The 20,481-nt window shown below is 47.2% G+C and overlaps 1 protein-coding gene across 1 annotated transcript in view; it reads right to left on the bottom strand.

Annotated features, from left to right (window-relative positions):
• Scarb2 (scavenger receptor class B member 2) overlaps nucleotides 1-20,099 on the bottom strand; it is a 69,920-nt gene extending 49,821 nt beyond the window's left edge. Inside the window, exon 1 of the mRNA XM_063247242.1 lies at nucleotides 19,781-20,099. Within this exon, the coding sequence (XP_063103312.1) occupies nucleotides 19,781-19,897 (117 nt within the window). The 5' untranslated portion in view covers nucleotides 19,898-20,099. The remainder of the gene's footprint in view (nucleotides 1-19,780) is intronic.
• Between the last annotated feature and the right edge of the window lie 382 nt (nucleotides 20,100-20,481).

The following is a 20,481-nucleotide window of genomic DNA, read 5'->3' as shown; positions in this document are numbered from 1 at the left end:
GGGCAGGAAGTGTGGGAAAATGTGAAGACTGGAGACAAGGGGCCTGTTCCTTTCTGTGCTCTGGAGTAACTGGCTGTCTCTCACTGGGCCAGCTGTCCTGTCCTACAGAGCACTCTGTTGTCTCTAAAGCTAAGACTTCATCTGCACGTAGCCTCAAGTCAAGTGAAGGCTACTGGGAAGACCAGGTGAAATCTGCTCAGGCCACTGCTGGAGACCACTACAAAGCGGCTCAGAGCAGGATTTAAAATGAACTAACTGGCTTTCTATGTTTATTTGTGAATCTGTCCTACTCCTAGGCCCCTTGCTTGGCGATGGGAGCTGATTCATGTAAGTGAACCTCCATGAATCACTGGTCCTGGCTGAGGCCTGTAATGGCCTGTGAGGCCAGAGATACCTCAAAGGGCAAGACAAGGCCACAGCTTCAGACAGTTGGCTCAAACATCAATTAAGCATTAAGTAGATAGAAACTACAGCTGCAGGAATTATTCCTACAGTCTCACTTCTACCATGTCTTCATAAGACAGTTCTACTGAATTGACATGATTCATTGCTGAGAGATGTCCTTGAAGTGACTCCCAAGGTCCTGCTCATTGCCTGAACTTTCCTCAGTTTCCCCGCCCTTTGTTGTTGGACCTAATAAAAGTGGGTGGTCCAGAGAAGTCTTTGTCTTAGCCCTCAGAGTCTTGAGCTCAGCTAAAGGGTTTTGACCCTCCTGGAGCCCTAAAATCATAACACTTGTTGCATTTTATTTAAGCCTCTGCCATACACTCATTTGGGAGATCATGGATCTAGGTCAGGACCCGATAGGCCACCAAGAACCAGGAAAATTGATTACAACAGGACATCAAGGTTGAGTAGCTTAGGCCTCCAACCGAACAGCAATGTTTCAAGAAACTTAATAGAGGAGGCCGGGGATATAGCTCAGCACCTGTCTGTCAAGCAACGGGTTTCGAGTTCGATCCTCAGTACAAAAAAAAAAAAAAAAACAAAGAAGCTTAATAGCTCTATTTCTAAATAGAAAACATTCAAGAATATTCACAGGACAATAAAGGTGACTATGGAATAAATGCATGTAAACAATTGGAGTGGAGCGGATTCACTTTCCCACAGAGCTGGTGTGTGTCAGCTCACCTGCCAGATTTCTGACCAGACTACATTGCTGAAATATACTTGGCCTTTACTGTATCAGTGAAGACTGAATGAGCCAATGTCAGCTTGACGACATGGAACGATTTTTAAAGACAATCTGGGAAGCCCCTTGGATTCCTCCAGGGTAGACCAGTAATCTACCTGGCAAGATGCCCTCCTCTCTGCACACCTAGTGCTCCAGGCCCTGCGGGCAGGAGGCTACAGTAAACGTTTTATCCAGATAAGACCATGGTGATCCCTTATCTTCCTGCCTAAACAGAAGCCTCAGGTATCTGAGAGACAAAAAGTTTTATACTCAGAGTGCAAGAAAATTGCAGAACTGGAAAATCCCTCCGGGCTGACAGGATGTACTTGGAAGTCTGAAAGGTGAAAGCCTCTCCCTACTTAGTCTGGGCCAGGTCTCAGAGCTGCTTTCCTCCTCTTTCCCATCCCACTTCTACTGGCAACATTTTAATAAAATGGAATACACACACTCAATAGTTACACCATTTACACAGTGGAGTCTAAGAACAGCTCAGCAACATAAAGCTAAACTATCCACAAATAGTGCATTGAGACCTAATATGTAAATAATCATTGCTTCATCTTTTAGAGGATTCTGAGGACCCATGGACATTTAAAAAGTCATTGGAAGCCAGGCATGGTTGCACAGGCCTGTAATCCCAGCACTTGGGAGGCTGAGGCAAGAGGATTGTTGTGAGTTTGAGACCAATCTGGTCTATAACATGAGTTGAAGGCCAGCCTGAACTGAATAGTGAGACCCTGTGTCAAAGAGACATGAAAAAAAAAAAAAAAAAAAACCATGTGATTGCATTAAAATAAGCATCTCTTTCTTGTTCATGAATTTCCAGAAAAGGTCAGGGCACTAATTTCCCATCTCCCATAAACTCCTTGGGTAATCTTGAACGGGAAGCACCGTCCCTTCCTCTGAACCCCACAACATCTTGGAATCGCTCGAGGAAAACATGCTCAGTGTAGAACACATTTCATAACTGATCCCCAGAATGAACATAATTAATATATATCACAAACATAAAGGAATAAAATCTTTTAAAAACCTTCCTTATTAGGAATTATCCTGAAGCAGGTGAGTTGAGCAACCTAAAATGCAACAGAAAATGCACCTATTTGGTGTGTCAGTGTGTGAGGGTAACTGTTGGCTTCCCAAAGCAGATATTTCTCTACAAAAAGAGGAGAGTTTTTGTTGTTTTCTTTGAAACTCTCTAGAGCACCTGGAATGCCTAGGGCAAGGCACTTACTGGAAAAGTATTTGTTCAGTCACCTTGATGTAACAGGAAAGGACTTACACAGTGGTTTCCACAGACTTTGCTCACAGATGTTGGAGAAATGGGCTTGGTCACAGTGCCATTAAACACACGGAGGCCTTAACTAACTATACTCAGCAGAACTTAAATGACACCACAGCTCGTCACTCTCTCCTGAGTGAAGTGAAACTGTGAGGCAAGCCACTCTCCAGGACTGGATGGCACAGGGTGACAGCATTCTGACAGCAGCACAGGGTGATACTTGTACAACTGTAAAAGCTGAATGTTGTGATCCTTCTTCTCTCAATGGCTGTTCAAGATATTAAAAAGCTAATGCCATGTCGAACTCTGAATTTCCTGGATTCTTTCCTTATCTTCTTTATGAAAAGCTATTACTGGCTTCTGCTGGTGGGAACCTTTGTTAACTATATTCACAATTACATTGTTGATCTTATTATTTGGCCCATGCATACTTGTTGTTTTCTTGGCCTGATCTCCTCCAGAGGTAAAGCTGTACATCTACCCAAGACAAGGACCCCTGGCTTGAGGGCCTTTAGACAGACGCCCTGCGGAGTGTCTCTGACTGTCCATCACAGCTGTAATCCTCTTCAGCTGGTAGTGGCCAGAACAGCCTTTGCCCCTTGCACCCTCACGCAGTTGGGGTGACTCTTCAGAGGAGGGAATCGTATTATAGACAGCTAAGTTAGGGAAAAACACTGTAGGCAGGCAGGCAGGCAGGGCCAGATCCTTGTGGGAGTCAGTGCTGAAGATGAGAGCACATCAGCATAGTGGCTGGAGACACCTCTGAAGATCAGAGTCACAATGGCCAGATTTACACACTTCCTTAAGGGATAGACTGGAGCTTGAGGTTAGCAGTATCACCCTTTTGAGATTCCCATATCTCATTAGGAATGGACCATCCTCTTCTACCCACTGGCTCTAAAGCTAAGGCTAAGACTCTGACTACAGATTATAGAGCAAGGTTAATGAAGTGGTCTATATGCCCTTGATGTTATCAGGTTAATATTACCTAAGCATCTTTATCTATAATCCCATTAGTTGATAATCTTGTTCCTACCTCTTGAATTTGTTCTTTTATTGTTGTTGTTGTTCTTGTTTTATTTTTGGTGCCAGGAATCAAACCCAGGGCCTTGTGCTTGCCAGGAAGTCACTGCACTGCTGAGCTACATCCCCAGCCCAGATTTTTTTCTATTAAGCCTCCCCTATAAACTGGATCCATGGCAACCCACTTTCTGGGTCCTCTCCTGCTCTCTCAAGAGATGTCTCTCAATAATTTAATTTCCTACTCTGAATCCCAATGGTTCCTCAGAATCTGGGGGGGAAACAAACTTGGTGCATCAGATACCTACCAGGTTGGAAGTTGTAACATTTCCCCTATATCATTTGGAGGTCCTATATCAATGGGGTCAGCGAAGGACCTCAAGGACAGTTTTTATCTTGTTATTTCTTGTTTCATTAAGGAGCCCAGCCCATCAGGAGGCTGAGGTAGGATGATCACTATGATTTTAAAGGCCAGCCTGAGCTCCATAGTGAGTTCAAGACTAGCCTTGAACTAGCCTTGCAATGAGGCCTTGTTTCAAACAACAAACCAAACAAAAATAACAACACAAAAAGTGATGCCTGCTACACATTCACCTCTACAGTCCAGTCAAAGCAGGCCACACAAACCTAGGGGTGAGCTAGGTTGAACAGCGCTTGCTGGTTTTCTCAAAGCTCACAATTCTGAGGTTCGTTTAACAAAAAGCATGACCTGTCTAATCCTTTCATACAGCAAAATCCTCCACACACCATGATGATGGTCAGGAAAAACCAAAGAAAACTCAGTGTGACTGGGTGGGCAGGGCAGGTTGACTGTAGTCCTGCGGCCCTGCCTCTATTCCAAAAGAACAAAGTCATGATGAATTTATTAGGTCTCACTCATTTCTGCCCCTTCTCCCTCCCTAGGGCCCATCAATAACATTTTATAGAATCTAATGTTCACTTAAAAATAAAAAAATGAGAATAATTATGCCTTCTGCTTAGAGTAGCACTTTTTTTTGAAGAAAAATCACAAACAATGCAAAAAGAATAAGAGACCTCACAGTTCTAACCACAGCTATTAGATACCCAGTGCGGAGGCTCAGACATCTTTTTGTTGAAACAGGGACTCACTTTATAGTTCAGCCTGGCCTTGAACTCATGAGGATCCTCCTGCCTCAGCCTTCTGAGTGCTGGGATCATGAGAACGTGCCACCATGCCTTGCAGAGACATAGTATGTAGGGACTTTGAGAGTGATTTAAACGTTAAAATCCTGACTGTGTCTCTATTCTACCACCTCGGGGTTTTCACATTTGCAGCTCATTTGCTGGCCTGGTCCACACACAGAATGTTGGACATCATCTGACTTTTTCAATTAACAGTAGATGCTTAAGTGTGTTGCTTATTTCCATGTATTCTTCCTAATTACACTGACTGCTTTCTATTCTATGAATTACTAAATATTTTTGAGATAGGCTTTTGCTACATTGTATAGGCTGACCTTAAACTTACTGTGATCCTTCTACATCAGTCTCTGAGCACAAGGATTACAGGCATGTGCTACCGTAATTCCTAACTATACAGCTATAATTTCTAACTCATTTTTCCTCTCCAAGCTTCTGGTTATTTCCAATACCCCTCCCCACCATGCCCTGCCCCCTTGCTGGTGCTGGACTCAAGACCTTCAGGGAGGGAAGTGCTGCCATCAAGCTACACCCCTATTTCCTTCTTATTTTAGCCTACACTGAACATATCAGGCTGGAAGAGAGGCCCACGTCTGAAGACTCCTTTTTCAGGGGTTCACATTTGCTGAGTTGGCTCTATTTCAGCCACTCCTCCTGGGAGTGATACGATTTTTTCCCCCTTCGGCCCCATCCCTAGGAGCCGCTCAACCCAACCTGAAGATTATAATTACTGGACATCCTGAACAGGTCCTGAGACGCCGGCTCGGCCAGGTCTTGCGTAACCCCCACGCCAGCCTAGCCAGCGCCTCCCCCACCCGCACAGCCTCCGAAAGCCGCTTCCTGTTCCGCTCACCTCCGGCAGGTGGCGCCACGCTGGGCAGAGTCAAAGAGAAACCAAACCCGACTGGTGAGCAGGAGCCCCGGGATTCCTGCGGGGGCAGGGCCTTCCGCAGTCCGGGGACAGCGCCCCGGGGACACCCCCGGGAGTCCCAGGAGGTGGGGAAGAGCGCTTGTCTTTCACAGGGAGAAGGTGACAAGGCAGAAGAACAGAGCAGGCAGCGAGGGATCGGAGCGATCAGAAACCACGTGGCCCAGCCAGCCTCCCTGTGCTGCCAAGCTCAGAGCCCGGACAGGATTTTAGGACAAAGGATTTGAGATCACCTTTGTTAAAGAAAATCACTTTGTTTAAAGCAAGCAAGCAAGCAAGCCAAGGGAACAGAAAAGCCTGAGCGTGGCAGTGCACACCTGTAATGCTTGTACTTGGGAGGCTGAGGCAGGTGGGTGGATGGCAAGTTTGAGGCCGGCCTGGACAACTTAGTGGTTTTGTCTCAAAATAAAAATAAAAATGGCTCGGGATCTAACTCAGTGGTACAGTGCTCCTGGGTTCAATCCCCAGCACTAAAAGAAAAATGAAACAGAGGAAAGAAACAGACCCCAAGAGCCCAGGTGCCGTGGGCTGATGGGAGCCTCTCGGTTTCGCTCAGCTCTTAGACAGCTGGCGTCAAGGCCGGACAGGTGTCCAGGCGGAGGCAGGCAGACCTATCACAGGACAGGGGAGGTGAGCCCGCTCTCAACAGTCTGACTTGGCTTGTCCCTGCAACTTTAGGGGTACAACGGAACATTTAGCAGATCTGACTCCTTAACTAAACAAAGCAAATGAAAACACTGTTAACAATGAAAAGCCCTCCACAGATGGCCACGATGCCAGCCATTATTCCCTGAGGTGTGTCCTCCATCTCGTGGTGCAGTTCTCCACCTTGGACCCTTAGCTGAGTCCATGCCACCCAGACTCTCCAGGCCCCTCTATTCCATGCCAATCCCCACTTTAACAGAGGGGTCTCTTCTTTTCCTCCTCCCACGGTTGCACACTGGTGAAGGACCAGCTGTGAAGTCCAGGACAGATGGGAGGCTGGGCACCGCCACACACAGCAAACACACAGGGAGTCAGGGAGAGGACAGCTGTGAATACAGCCATCGACATTTCATTCAGAGTCACTTCTTTAGTTTTATCTTGCTTTTCAGCTCCGAGGCCAGCTGCAGTGTGTGTGGCTGCCTGGCTGGGGCTGTGCTGGGGCTTCTATGGTTGGTATCTCTGAGCCTAAAGTGGACCCTGCAAGCTAAGGATTCCTGGCCTTTCTCTTTCTATCACAGTCACAGTACCACAGAATAAAACAACATAAAAAATATGCACGAAAAGAACTCCCAGTTCATAGATAAGGAAATACGGCATATGCTTTCCCAAGCTATGAAACAAAATACCTAGTTAAATCTGAACTTCATAAGCAACAAAGATAGATATAGATACAGATACAGATACAGAGACAGGTATAGATATAGATGATATAGATATAGATATAGATATAGATATAGATATAGATATAGATATAGATAGATATAGGCCTGGGCTTGCTTTCTTTCTTAACTTGGAACTGAAACCAGGGTCTTCATACTCAGCTACATCCTCAGCCTTTCAAAACAAGGTCTCACTAAGTTGCTGAGTCACCCAGGCTGGGACTGAAATTGCATTTCTCCTGCCTCAGCCTCCTGGAGAGCTGAGATTACAGGTACCTGCACCACCACCCCTGGCAAAAGTGCTTTAAATGTAGAGATGCATACGGAAGGATTCAGGGGTAAAGTGTTGTAGTACCTGAAACTTACACTCAAATAATTTTTTAAAAGTATATCAGAAGTAAATCTAGGTGGATGTTAACAATTGATAACCTAAAGTGAACAAAAATATTACACATACTCTGAAATATTTGTTGTTTACCTGGACTTTATACTTAACATGGTACATGTTTAAACTTTGCTTCTAATTTTATTAAAGACACTGCCATCAATCCTACTCTGAGTACTCCCCTCACTTTGAACACATACATCCCATCATTCTTACCACTTTCTGAAGCAGTTCTGAAGGTCTGCTTTCATGAGTGTGTTTATTTGCACTGTCCTGGCTATCTCTGAGTTCTGAATCTTCAGAAAATGTGCCTTTTGTGGCCATTTGGATTTGGGGAACAGCCAGAAGTCACAAAAGTGCCTGATCCAGTGGGGGGGGGGGGGATGAATGAGGACATAGAATACTGTAACATTTTTATTTGAAATAAACTGTTGTAAACAATTGATCAATCCGGGTGATCACAAATTCAGTTAATGTTTAAACAGAAGTATGTTACAGTAAAAGACACACGACCATTAATCTCCAGGTACCCCAAATACTCCCCCCTTGCTCCATATACATTTATCCTATTATTCTTGGCCATGTGTCTTTTTCTGTAATCAGACGTAGTTATTTTTTTTTATTTATATATTATCTTTAAATATTCACCGTATCTTTCAGTCACTTGTCTTTCACTGGCATCCATACCCAGAGGAACCATGAAACTCAGAAGCCCTCAGCGGACTTTGGACTTCCTGGAGAGTCACGCCAATCTTTTGAGGAAAAGAAACTGGCAGGTGGAGGAAGTCAGTCAGCCGATGCCTGACTCATGAGGACTAAGAAAGCTGAGAAAGTGGAAAAGGGGCCTGCGGTTCTTGGTAGCTATGCACACCATCATCATGCTAACGCATCCAAAGAATCTCCTTAACCTCAAGCCACAAGACCACAAGCACAGGCCTCGTTTTGCCTTAAACCTCCAATTTCTGCCTTATATACTCTTAGTATTTGGGGCACACTCAAAGAAGCCTGCTCTCCAAAGGAAGGACCAAGAAACTGACACCCAATGTCAGGGCCACTTGGCTGGATGCACAGTGCCTGCCCGAGGAAACCACCCTGTGGCCCAGATGCAAGGACCCAGACGTCCTCTGCTGCCCTGGGCCAGCCTGATCTTTCAACCACAGCCTGGGAAAGAGCGATGCCCTGCCTAACGGCCCTGCTGTGCCAGTGACAGCCACAGACAAACCTTGTAATTGGCTGAGTTTTCTTCTTCACACTGAGCAGTCAGTAGAAGGCCTTTGGGTGGGCCGATTAGTTTTAGCTGAGCAGAACGGGAGAAACTGTCCCAGGCACAGTACTGTGACCGCAGCACTGAAAGAAAGACGAGCTTGGTTCTGGAGCCATGCAGCGAACCTGCAGGGCAGCCACCAAATTAATGATTCAGACTGAAGGGCTGGGTGCATGAAGCTCAGGGTAGGGCCTGGCAAGTACAAGGTCCTGAGTTCAGTCCCCGGTACCAAGAAGAAAGAAAGAAGTTAATGAAATCTTTCATCAACATAGCCCTTAAAGTCTGGAGACGGTGCCCCTGGTAGTGAACCTGTGGCATGTGTGCCGCAGCAGGCTGTCTGTACCGCCAAAAGCTCTCAGAGGTTTCCTCTCACTGGTGTAGACAGTGGGTAGGTAGAGGGAGGATCAGCTTTGATTGCTCAGCACTGATGTGACTGGATACGGTCACAAGACGCATCATGGCCAAGTCAGGCGACTCTTCCAGAAGGTGACACCAGGAGGACCCGCAGACCAGCTGGCCTGGTGTATGTCACTTCCAAAGGATAAAAATAAACACAAGTTTTGATGGGAACCAGCAATACTCGTAGGGAAATGTGAGGACTCAAGAGAGCTGCTGGTTATTCTTCAGGCCAACAGGATGCTACTCAACAAATAAACACAACTCAAGCATCTCTGGAGCCATTTCCACCATCTGAATTCACCCCTAGGTGATCCCGACTGACTGTGAGAACCTAGATGAGCAGTGCACGGGGTTCCCATCGGGCTCTAGATGAATGAAACTCACTAAACAGTGAAACATGCTTTGCTTTAAAAATTGGTCCTTGAAATTAAACAAACTCTTGTAGTAATTTAAGTAATTTCTACTACTTAGGTTTCTCCTATGGTGTCCTAAAAGAAATAAGCTCAGTTAACATTCTGCCCCTTTTCCCTGATTCTTTGCCTTAATTTTAACTTAATGTGTTGGCATTCACTAATTTTTCTATCTTTTTTTTTGGTCCTTTTGAGACAGGATCTCTCACTATGCAGTTCAGGTTGGACCTGCGCTCACTTTATAGACAAGGCTGGCCTTGAACTCACAGCGATCTTCCTGCCTCAGCCTCCTGAGTGCTGCGATTATAAATTAAAACGATTTTGTTTTAATTGTACCTCTTACAAGCTAGTGAGATATGGCAGTTCAGATTCAAACGCTATTTTATAGTTGAGTGGCAACTGTCTATAAATTATATAGGACAACATGGTGGAACAGCTATCCCCAAGCCCCCTGCCACAAACACCCCTAAAGCAGGTGACTTTTAAGGCTGCAGGTGATTACACTCAGCCTAAAAGGAGAAAAAGCAGCTACCAGAAGGAAACAGAAGTGTAAGGATGAGGGGGCAACTGGGAAAGTGTGTGGGTGTAGGGAGGGTGCACAGGGGCTGAGTCACTGGCTGAGAACCAGATTTTAAGATTAAAAAGGAGAAATATGGCCAGGTTCTTTGTGTAACGTGGGCACCCAGCATCATCAGTCTCCTTGGTTTTGGTCACTTCTCTTAAGAGATGAACTATATATGCTCTCATGTACATATGTATTTTTGTCTACGTCTCCTCTGTTTTCATTCTTGATGATCAGAAGTATGAGGGTAAATGGAAACTTCCTTCAGTGCCAGGCATGGTGGCGCAGGCCTCTAATCCCAGCACTTGAGAGGCTGAGACAGGAGGACTGCTGCCAGTTCAAGGCCAACCTGGGCTACAAAGTGAGTTCAAGGCCAGCCTGAGCTACATAGTCTCAAAAAGGCTAAAAAAAAAAAAAAAAAAAAAAAGGGGGGATACTTCCTTCAAATGGGACTTATAGGGTTAAGGAGCCTTAGGGACACAGTGTCAAAAGACAAAAAATTTCAGTGGATCTATTGTATATCACGGAGACTAGATTTAACGATACATTGTATGTACAAGAATAATTGGAAATTTCTTGTTTTTGAAATAGGGTTTTTCTCTGTAGTTCAGATCTTGAATTCTTGGTGATGCTCCTGCTTCAGCATCCCCAGTGCTGGCATTACAGATGTGCACCACCACACTTCCACATTTGGAAACTTCTGAGAGCAGATTTTAAACGTTCTCCTCACACACAAATTAAACAGAGGATCTGGCCGTTATACAGTGTATATGTACATCCAATAGTCCCGTGTGCTCTATACATGCACACAACTTTCACCCATCAATCAGAAAAATGAAGTTTTAAACTGGGGCTCGCGAGAGCAATGCCCTGTTTTGAGGCCGGCTTGCTGCTGGCTTTCAAGCTCAGCCAGCAGGGGTCAAGCACACTAGTGTCCCTCAGAGCCTACACTGCAGCCCCAGGTGACCCAGAAGGCAGCGGGGCTCTGGGATGTGACTGGGTCAGGGTAGAGCCCTCTGGATGGACAGTGGACCCCACCACAGGATTGGGGTGAGCACTGCTGGGGTCCTCCTGGTGCCCTGGACGCTGGGAATCTGGAATGCCGGATGGAGTTTCCAGATTTTAAGAGAACCATCCACAAGGCAGATGTGACCCCAGTCCTACACAGTGGGACACAATGTAAGAGCTAAGCAACATACAAACAAAATTACACATTCCATTTTCAGGCACTCATCCAAAAATTTTTAAAATGCCTTTTTGCGGTGCTGGGATGGATCCTCGGCTCTCTGCATGCTGGGTAAGTGCTCTACCACTGAGTCCAGACCATTCTGAACCTGACACTGCAATTAGCAGTAAGAGAAGATGATGCAAAGCTCAGTACGACAGACCCTGCCTTCAAAAACAGCTTTCAAGCCAGCTGAAAACACTGAACTTTTTTTTTTTTTTGTCTTTTTCATTTTTGTCGGTACCAGGGATCAGACTCATAACTGCACACTTGCAAGGCAGGCGCTTATGCCGCTGAGCTTTTCACATGGATTGAAAATCCCTGCATGGTCAAAGCTGGAAGGAAATTGAGTAATAGTCTCATCTACTTTGAATATTCTCACATACTAAGGTCAAAACACAAGGAAAGACAAGAAATTCATGAAATCTGAATTGCAAATACAGACTGGGGATTTAGCTCAGCAGCACAAAGGCTTGCCAGGCAAGCATGAGATCACAAGTTCAACTGCCCTGCCCTACAAAACAAGCAAACAAAAATAAATCTCGAATACCCCAAACCCTTTTCTTTTCCTTTCTTTTCTTTGAGACAGGGTCTTGCTATGTAATTGAGACTGGCCTTGAACTATATAGCCCAGGTGGCCTCAAAGTCATGATAGCCCTCCTGCCTCAGCCTTCCAAGTGCTGGGATTACAGGCATGCTTAATCACACCAGCTCCAGCTGCTGGTTTTGTGGGGAATTGTGGGGGACTTGTGGGGAATACCACACACAGTACCTGAATAAACACTAAGCAAAATACTTAGGGTTTGAAAACATTAGAAATGTATCTTCCGAACTGGTCTTATAGAGATATAAAACAGGATATTTTAAAATGTTTTTAAAATATTTTTTAAATTCTAAAAATCAACAATAATTAAATAATAACTGGATTAGTATGGTTCATGGACCCCTGGGTTTTCATTCATTTCAGTGTACAGTGGCATTTTTAGGGGCTGACACGGAAAGCATCCCCAATCAGGTGTCCCTGATCAGATGGCCCATGGAGTGGTGCTTGTGTATCCTTGTGTTCTAAGAATGTCTCAGATCTTGTTTTTACTTTTAATATTGTAAACATCAATAGACACAACAGAGAGAAACATGAGTTCTCTGGGGCTCTCAATAATTTCTAAGTACAAAGAAGCCAAAGTCTACAACATGTGATAGTAAGGGCAGGGAATGTTACTTATTTACTGTTATCTCTACAGCTCCTTACAAATGACACACAGTCCATAAACATTTGCTAAATAAGCCAGAAACTGACAAAGTATATATCTAAAACTGACTTTAAAAATAGACAGCAAATATTTGCTAAATAAGCCAAAAACTAAGTATATATCTAAAACTGCTTTTAAAAAGAGAAAAAAAAATTAAAAATAGAAAGCAAATAGCCAGATACAGTGGTGCATGTCTATAACCCTGGCTACTCAGCAGACCGAGGCAGCAGGATCACACGATTGAGGCCAAGCTGAACAATTTAGTGAGACTCTGTCTCAAAATATAAGACAGGGAAGGGATGTGCTTAGTGCTCCCTGGGGTCAGTTACCAGTGCTGCATAAAGACAGATAACAGGAAGTAGGAAAATCCCTTTGGAATGGGAAGGAGAACAAGAGATACAGGGAGGGGAAGGGTAGGGAACCATGTGTACCAGCTCTGCAGGATGAACATAGTCATCATGTACTCCAAACACGTGCTAATAAAAATGAAAGAAGAAACGGAAAGCAACATCCAACATTTCCCCTTGGCTGCTTTGACGGATTGCCAGCTTTAATTCAAAACGGTCTCTTCCTCCTTACAGCACAATATACTGACAACATAGGTTGTAAACATCTAGTCATTTGGCCAGCAGCCTTCGCTCTCATTGCTCGGCTCATTTCCACCTGCTGGTTCTTCTCTAGGAAACAGGCAAATGTCTAGCAGCCCAGATGGCCCCTCTGCTGTGGCCAACAGGATGAGCTCTTGCACTGTTAGACAACAAAGCAAAATGATTCCAACAGGCAAGAATCCCCACATCGGTCCTTTAATATCGATTTGCAGAATAATGGCCCTTGTCAGTAGTAAAATCCCCAAGGAGATCGTCCATCTCAAGGAATGGAGACCTGGGGTAAAATAACTACTACTCAGGCAGTGATGGATTTCCAGGTTAGCTCCCTATCCTGGGCCTGTTCCTAGTCCCGTTCAGCAGGCCAGGCAAGGTCTGCACTGCCAGCATCTGGGCCCTGGTCCTGTCTGCCTGAGTCCCGGCCTGCTGACAGCCGCTGGCCCACACTGTCCTATAGATAGTAATGAGCACAGTGTGGTCCTCGGGATGAGCAGGCTGCTGGAAGAAACATAGTGCACCCCAACTGTGCTGTCACAGATCCTGCCTCTCCACGCCAGGAGGAACAGGGCCCCTCTCTTGGAGGGAGACTTGTAAGGAAAGACACCACGCTGCCTCTGTTGCCAACTCATGCTGCTGTGCTAATAAGCCAACATCGTGACCTCAGGAACCTGGGAAAAAGAAACTGAGCCATGAAGCACGATCCTGGGGGTTCCGAAGCTCCAGCCACCTGAGGTGAGGCTGGGGAACCCAAGATGATGAGTAAGCTGGTGGCAGAAAGGTGAAGGAAAGAGTGGGAGACCAGCATGCACCAGTTCCTGTTAACACTCCTGGGAAGCTGGCCTCACAGCACGGCTTCTCCTTCCAGCTTCACGAAAGGAAAAAGAAAAAAATCCTGCTCTTTAAAGAGCACATTCCCAGCCCTGGGTATGGTTGTGCACTCCTGTAATCCCAGCACTTGGGAGGCTGAGGCAAGAGAAACCTTGGCAAGTTTGAGACCAGCCTGGGCTACAAAGTGAGCTCAAGGCCAGCTTGAACAGCATAGAGCAAAACTCTGTCTCAAAAAAAAAAAGCACATTTCTAGCCAGGGGTAGTGGTGCACACTTGTAATCCCAGCACTCAGGTAGCCAAGGAAGGAGGATCATAGTGAGTTCAAATACCCAGACCCTGTCTCAAATCAAAACCAAAAGATTATGGCACCTGAAGGTTCAGCCTGAGGTGGATGTGACAGGAGGGGTGGGCAGGAAGGAAGTCACCGGCTTTGTTGTGCAAACTGAGTGTCTGGTGGAGGATGAGGGTGTCGTCTTTATACCAGAACCACCACTGACACAAACCAGGTAGGACCACCCCAGGCTGACCAGCCATGACCATCCCTGAGATGGGAACTCAGCCTGAAGACCTAACTGTACCCTAGCTTCTCCACGGGGCTTCAGATGACTTACCTCCCCTGAGCCTCAGTTTCCTTGACTGTAAAATAACAGATTAAGTGATCTCTACAGTGTGTTTGTTTTGTTTTTTGAGTCAGGTTCTCACTATGTATTTTAGGCTAGACTTGAACATACTGTGTAGTATGGCCTCAAATTTACTGTGATCCTCCTACCTCAGCCTCCTGAGTACTGGGATTACAGGTGTGCACCACTATGTCCAACCAAAGTTTTTCTGATTAAAAAAATCTGAGATTATGACATTACGTCTTCTTAGCTTTGAATTGAGGCAACTCAAGAGATGCAGTGGATAGGCAGGAAGCAGCCTTCAATTCAGTTGATGTTGTAGCTGTGTTGACTTTAAAAGAGAAGGGTGTGGCAGCCCAGCCTGGTAATTCCACCTAATCAGGAAACTAAGGCAGGAGGATCGAAAGTTCAGTGTCAGCCTGGGCACATTAGCAAGACTTTGTCTCAAAGTAAAACTATAAAAACAACTAGGGAGGAGCTAGGGATTTAGCCTGCCTTGCAAGCGCACAGTTGTGAGTTTGATCCCTGGTACCAAAAAAAATAAAAACCAACTAGGGAGAAAGCCCAGTGTTTCCTCCACCAGTACAACAACAACAATGTCCCCATATATTTACCAATCAAAGCTATGAGGCTAAGCTGCCAGTAGTTACACTCTACTTCTCAAGGGGTTCGTAAAATTGGCCCCCAGGCAGTTATGGCTCCCAAGTACCTGCTGCTCTTTCCCCAGGCCAGGTGAAGGGCTACATGTTCCTCCTGCCTGCCACATCCCTGGGACCCAACGCTGTCCCTGGGCTGGGAAGAGGAGGCGAAGGCATGACAGCCCCTTTCCCTCTCTCTGGCCCCGTTACCAGCAGTCATGCTGACCATGGCTACTCCTGTCTCCCCACTGTTTCGAGATCTTCTACCTGTCACCCGGCCTGGAGGGATCAGGAACGTGCATTTTATACTCCTGGTACTCGGCTGCTCTTCAGTACAGGCCGCTGTGCCTATATCACTGACTTCGGGAAGCTGGGAGAAACTCCAGCTGCTACACCATTTCAGTCCACAGAGGAGAAAACAACAGATTACAACAGCAACAAATGTTGACACTCTGCATGGCAGTACAGTGGGCTGGGTGCTTCATAGCCATCATCTTATTTCATTCCTCTGACAAACCTAAGAGGAAGTATTATTATCCTCATTCTTAAAATGAGAAATTTGCTACTAAGATTTTTTAATTAAGAAATTACTTGGCCTGTTCAGCATAACCTAAGTATTTGTGGGTAACAGAAAGAGAATCTGAGCCTGGCTCTGCAGTTTCTCAGGTCACTCTTGTCTCCAATAAAACAATCCAAAGTAATCCCAGAAGTCTGGGAGACTGAGGCAGGAGGATCACAAATTCAAGCCCCTCCACTCAAAAAAAAACCACACACACACACATTCAAGCCCACTCTGGGCAACTTTGCAACTTAGCAAGATCTTGTCTCAAAATAAAATATAAAATAGAGCAGAAGATATAGCTCCTGGGGAAAGCCCTCAGTTCAATCCCCAATACCACAAAAAAAACTGAAAAGATCAAGATGTAATAGGACTGGGTTACTGCTCAGTGGCAGAGGGCTTGCCTCACACATTCAAGGCCCAGTGCCACAGAAAACAAGCAAGTACGAGGCACTTCTCATGTACCTACAGGGCAGCAGACCCTGTGCTGGGACAGAGACGACCAGCTGGGCTACCAGAGAAATGGAACATCAAACCATGCTCCAGGTAAGAATATGGTCCACAAAGCTCCATCTGCAGGAGGCCCAAAGCTGGCCTGTAAGCCTTGCTTAGGCCTTGATGTCCTCCAGGAAATGGGTGTGGGCTCCAGGAAATGGGAGAAAGGCTCCACACAGTACTCTGCCCATTTCGAAAGTGAGGACTCAAAGTAGCAGGAATTGCAGGGATTGCCTGATACACAGCTGGACCTCGAGGCCAAGAACATCTCGGTTTCTTCCAGGACAGTCCCTGGGTCAAAGAAATCGCCCTCCAATCCCCCCTGGACACTGCAGTCATTCAGACAGCATCTTCTCACAGGACTTTTTCTATGAAGCTTCGCACAACAGCCAAACCTTTGGCTGTTGGATTTGGATTTCATTCCTTTTCTCTCCTCTTTTTGATGAAGACAAGCTGGGGCACAGACCAGCTTCTGAGGAAAAGACGGGCACCTGGCAGTGAGAGTGGATTGTATTACAGCTGTGCTCCAGGCAAGTCGTGAGGGGACTGTCCACATCAAGACGAGGGGGAACCACGATGATGGCCATGCCGTGACACTGCCCAGCCCTCTACACCCAGTGCCTCGAAACTCTGCACACATGGGCGGATTGTGTGAGCCCCAGAGCTTGCACAGCTTGAGGGGCCCTTCCTAGGAGAAAACTTCTGGCGCAGGATTTCTACAGGGCTTTGGCAGGGCCCTTGCATGTGAAGAACCCTGAGCTCCACGGTAAAGGGACTGTTGTGCCTGAGACAGCTGACACCTCTCATTCCCCTTTATAAGAACTGAAATCCAGGCTTTGAGAAGTGACATAATTTTCCCAAAATGCAAAAATTGCAAATGGCATAGGGTGTTAGACTAATCTCATGTATGTTTCAGTTGTGGGACTCTAACAAAAGTGAAATTACTAGCTGGGTATGGTGGTACACACCTGTAATCCCAGCACTCAGGAGGCTCACTGCAGAGTCTGAGACCAGTTGGCTTTTAGTGAGCTCAAGGCCAGCCTGAACTGCATAGTGAGACCCTGTCTCAAAAAGACCAAAACAAATAAATAAAATTACTATCATTTTCTTTTCTTTCTTTCCCTCTTTTTTCTTTTGAAAAAAGGGTCTCATTATGCAGCTTAGACTGGCCTTCAATTCACTTTGTGGCCCAGGCTGGTCTCAAACTCACAATAATCCTCCTGCCTCTGCCTTCCAAGTGCTGGGATTACAGGATTACTATCATTTTAAGTCAGTAACAAATGCTGGAGGGGCTGTAAGGAAAAAGGAACCCTTCTACATTGTTGGTGGGACTGGTGCAACCACTCTGGAAATCAGTGTGGAGATTCCTCAAAAAAATAGATTGGAGGTCCCATTTGATCCAGCTATTCCCCTTCTTGGTATCTTCCCAAAAGAATTAAAAACATCATACCACAGGATATATGTACACCCATGTTTATAGCAGCACAATTTGTAATAGCTAGATCTTGGAAACACTGAGGAATCAATAAAAAAGATGCAGTATTTTTATACAATGCTGTACTACTCAGCCATAAAGAGGGATAAACTGTACAGTTTTATAGGTAAATGGATGCAATTCCAGATTATACTCATAAATGAAATAGATCGGACACACATGTGTAAACACCGTATTGCCTCACTAGTATGAGAAACTGAAAGAAACATGTGTGTATGTTTTTATATATATACATATGTATAGTAGTTAAGATAGTTACACCTCAGACAAAGGTGAGTTCACTAAAGAGAAAGATTTGTGCTGATATTCTTCGGACAATTGAATGCAAATGTCTTGTGTATTGGGAATGACAATGTGCAATGTATATACCATTACTGCCACTGATTGATGCATTTTGAAATTCTGTTTTACTTTTTCTGTTTAAAATAAAACAGATTTGGAAAAATAAAATTACTACCATGTAGTAAAAACCAATTCTATCCCCAGAGAAGCATACCTGATCCTTGACTAACCCTTTTCACTTTCTACATACATCCCTCATTAGTACCTCCATTTACAGTTAGGGAACCGTACAAGATGAGCCAATCAGCCGCCTGGCCACCACTCTCAGCCACGCCAGTCCTCATCTCCCCCATCCCACATCAGGAAAGGGCAGAATGACTCGCTCTGACTACAGATCTGTCCACTGAAATCAGCCCTGTCCTTTCGTGACAGTGCCACAGGGTGCCATGCTCCAGGGCTGGGGCGGGCAGTTCTGAGGTCTCCTACTGTCACTTCACTGAAAGACAGAGGCCTTCCTCAAGAGAGCCACTGGGAAAGGCCAGGACAAACTCCAGCCTCAGCCAGCTGCCTACACCCACCCTGAACCCTGAAAGACCCCAGGAATCACGACTGGCCACACTGTCCAGCTCCTCACCCTACAGGGTTCCCTGAGACAGCCTGCAAAGCAAGGAAGAAAATCCACATCAAACTGACTATCGAACTGCTGAGCCTAGCCACTCAAAGCAAGAGGTAGACATCCTCAAATATATCTCACCATGGCTTTGGAGCTCAGGAACTGCAGTATCTGAGAATCTCACTTGGGCCAGCCTTCCTTTTCCTTAGCACTATGAATTTATTAAAAATTAAATAGTGTTTGCTATTTTTTGTGTTGTGGGTACTACCAGGGCTTGCTTTGCACAGAGCTACATCCCCAACCCCTTTTATGGTTATTTATTTTGAGACAGGGTCTTCCTAAATCACTAAATTGGCCACACTTGATTTAACTTTAGATTCTCCTGCTTCAGCTTCCTTCGTTGCTCGCATTACATGTGTTTGCTGTCACACGTGGTTCCTGCGATGGCACTTTTTCAAAAATTGCCTTTAATTGCTAGATTCCTAGTAACTGATTACTTCTGTAAACTGTTAAAGTAACGTTGCTGTCTGGCTAAGATAACGTTACAAGGATTACCGAGTCCAGCCGGCACAGGTCTGAGCTCTTCATCTGCCCGCCCGCAGCAAGTGCAGACCTGTGGGAAGGCTGAGGCTGAGGCTGAGGCTGAGGGCGCGGCGGAACGGCTGCGTAATTTTTTTTTAAGGGAAAAAGTGATCCCCCGAACTCTCTCCCGTTCCTCTTTCCCCAGGGCTTGGCGAAGCCGGGGCAAGGGCAGGGACATCGTGGCCAGTGAAGGTCAGCTCCCGGCCCGCAGCGCGCCGGGGCCTGGCCTCTCCGTCTACGCGCGTTCGCGCGCCGGACGCCAGCGGGGAAGGACGGTGGCGCCGGGCAGCGCGGGCGGAGCACGAAGAAAGGTCGCCCGGCCCGCGGAGGAAAAGTCTCTCCGCGCCTTTCATCGGTTTTGTTTCTTCACGATAGGAAAGGAACCGCTGGGCCCGGCTGAGATTGGACTCTCGGAGAGGCCGGGAGAATGCAGACCGCCGCCGGGCGAGGCCTTGCGGGAAGCCAGCTCCGCAGTCAGGTCGCCGGCGCGCAGGGCACACGGCCGTCGCCCGCGCCCCAAGCCCAGGCCCAGGAAGGCGGGGTGGGGGGCGCCCCAGTCCCGAGGTCCCGCGCGCGCCCCGGAGCCCGGCGAGGTCCGCGGGGGGCACGCGCGCACTCGCGCACCCCGACCCGCCTCACCTTCTGCACCGCGCGATCCACGGCCTTCTGGAAGACTCGGGCCACGAGCAGTGTGACGCTGGTCACCAGCAGCAGCAGGGACAGCGTCCCCGCCGCGTAGAAGCAGCATCTGCCCATGCTGCGCGGGGAGAGCGCGGGGGCGCCGCCGCGGTGGCCTCGCAGGAACTCGGGCTCGCAGCGCGGCCTCCCGGGGCCGGCGGGGCTGAACCGGGCTCCCTGGCCGGCGGCTCTGGGGCCGAAGGAGGGCGCGCAGGCCGTGACGAGCGCCGCGACCCGGAGCAGGGACAGCGGGGACCGCGGGGATGGGAGGACGGCGGGGCCTGGGGCGGGACCGGCGCGGTCACGTGCCCCGCAGCGGAACCCGCGATTCGGCCCGCGCCGCTGGGCGGTGTCCTGCGTGCCTGGCGCTGCCCTGCGCTCAGAGGTTCTGCGGACCGGGATTCGGGAGGGACGCGGCGTTGTCCCTGCTCGGGGAGCTCCGGGGTCGCCTGGGCGCGGTCGCGGCGATGGCTCCGCAGTGCAGTGAGGCGAAGCGAGCTCTCCGATTGCGTGGCCGGGGGAGCTGGGTGGAAGGACGTGTGCCAGGTTCTAGGGAAAGAGAAGTGTCCAGCCGGGCTTGCCCAAAGCCACACCTGCAGTCGCGCACTCCAGGGGGCTGAGGGAAGAGGGCCGCAAGTTCGAGTACAGTTTGGGCGTTTTCG

Source organism: Cavia porcellus, unplaced genomic scaffold (genome assembly GCF_034190915.1).
Source record: "Cavia porcellus strain 051 isolate PalLab524CR breed Dunkin Hartley unplaced genomic scaffold, mCavPor4.1 scaffold_4, whole genome shotgun sequence".
In the NCBI taxonomy this organism is placed as follows: Eukaryota; Metazoa; Chordata; class Mammalia; order Rodentia; family Caviidae; genus Cavia; species Cavia porcellus.
The sequence above is the reverse complement of the archived record's forward strand: the minus strand, read 5'-3'. Positions and strand labels throughout refer to the sequence as shown.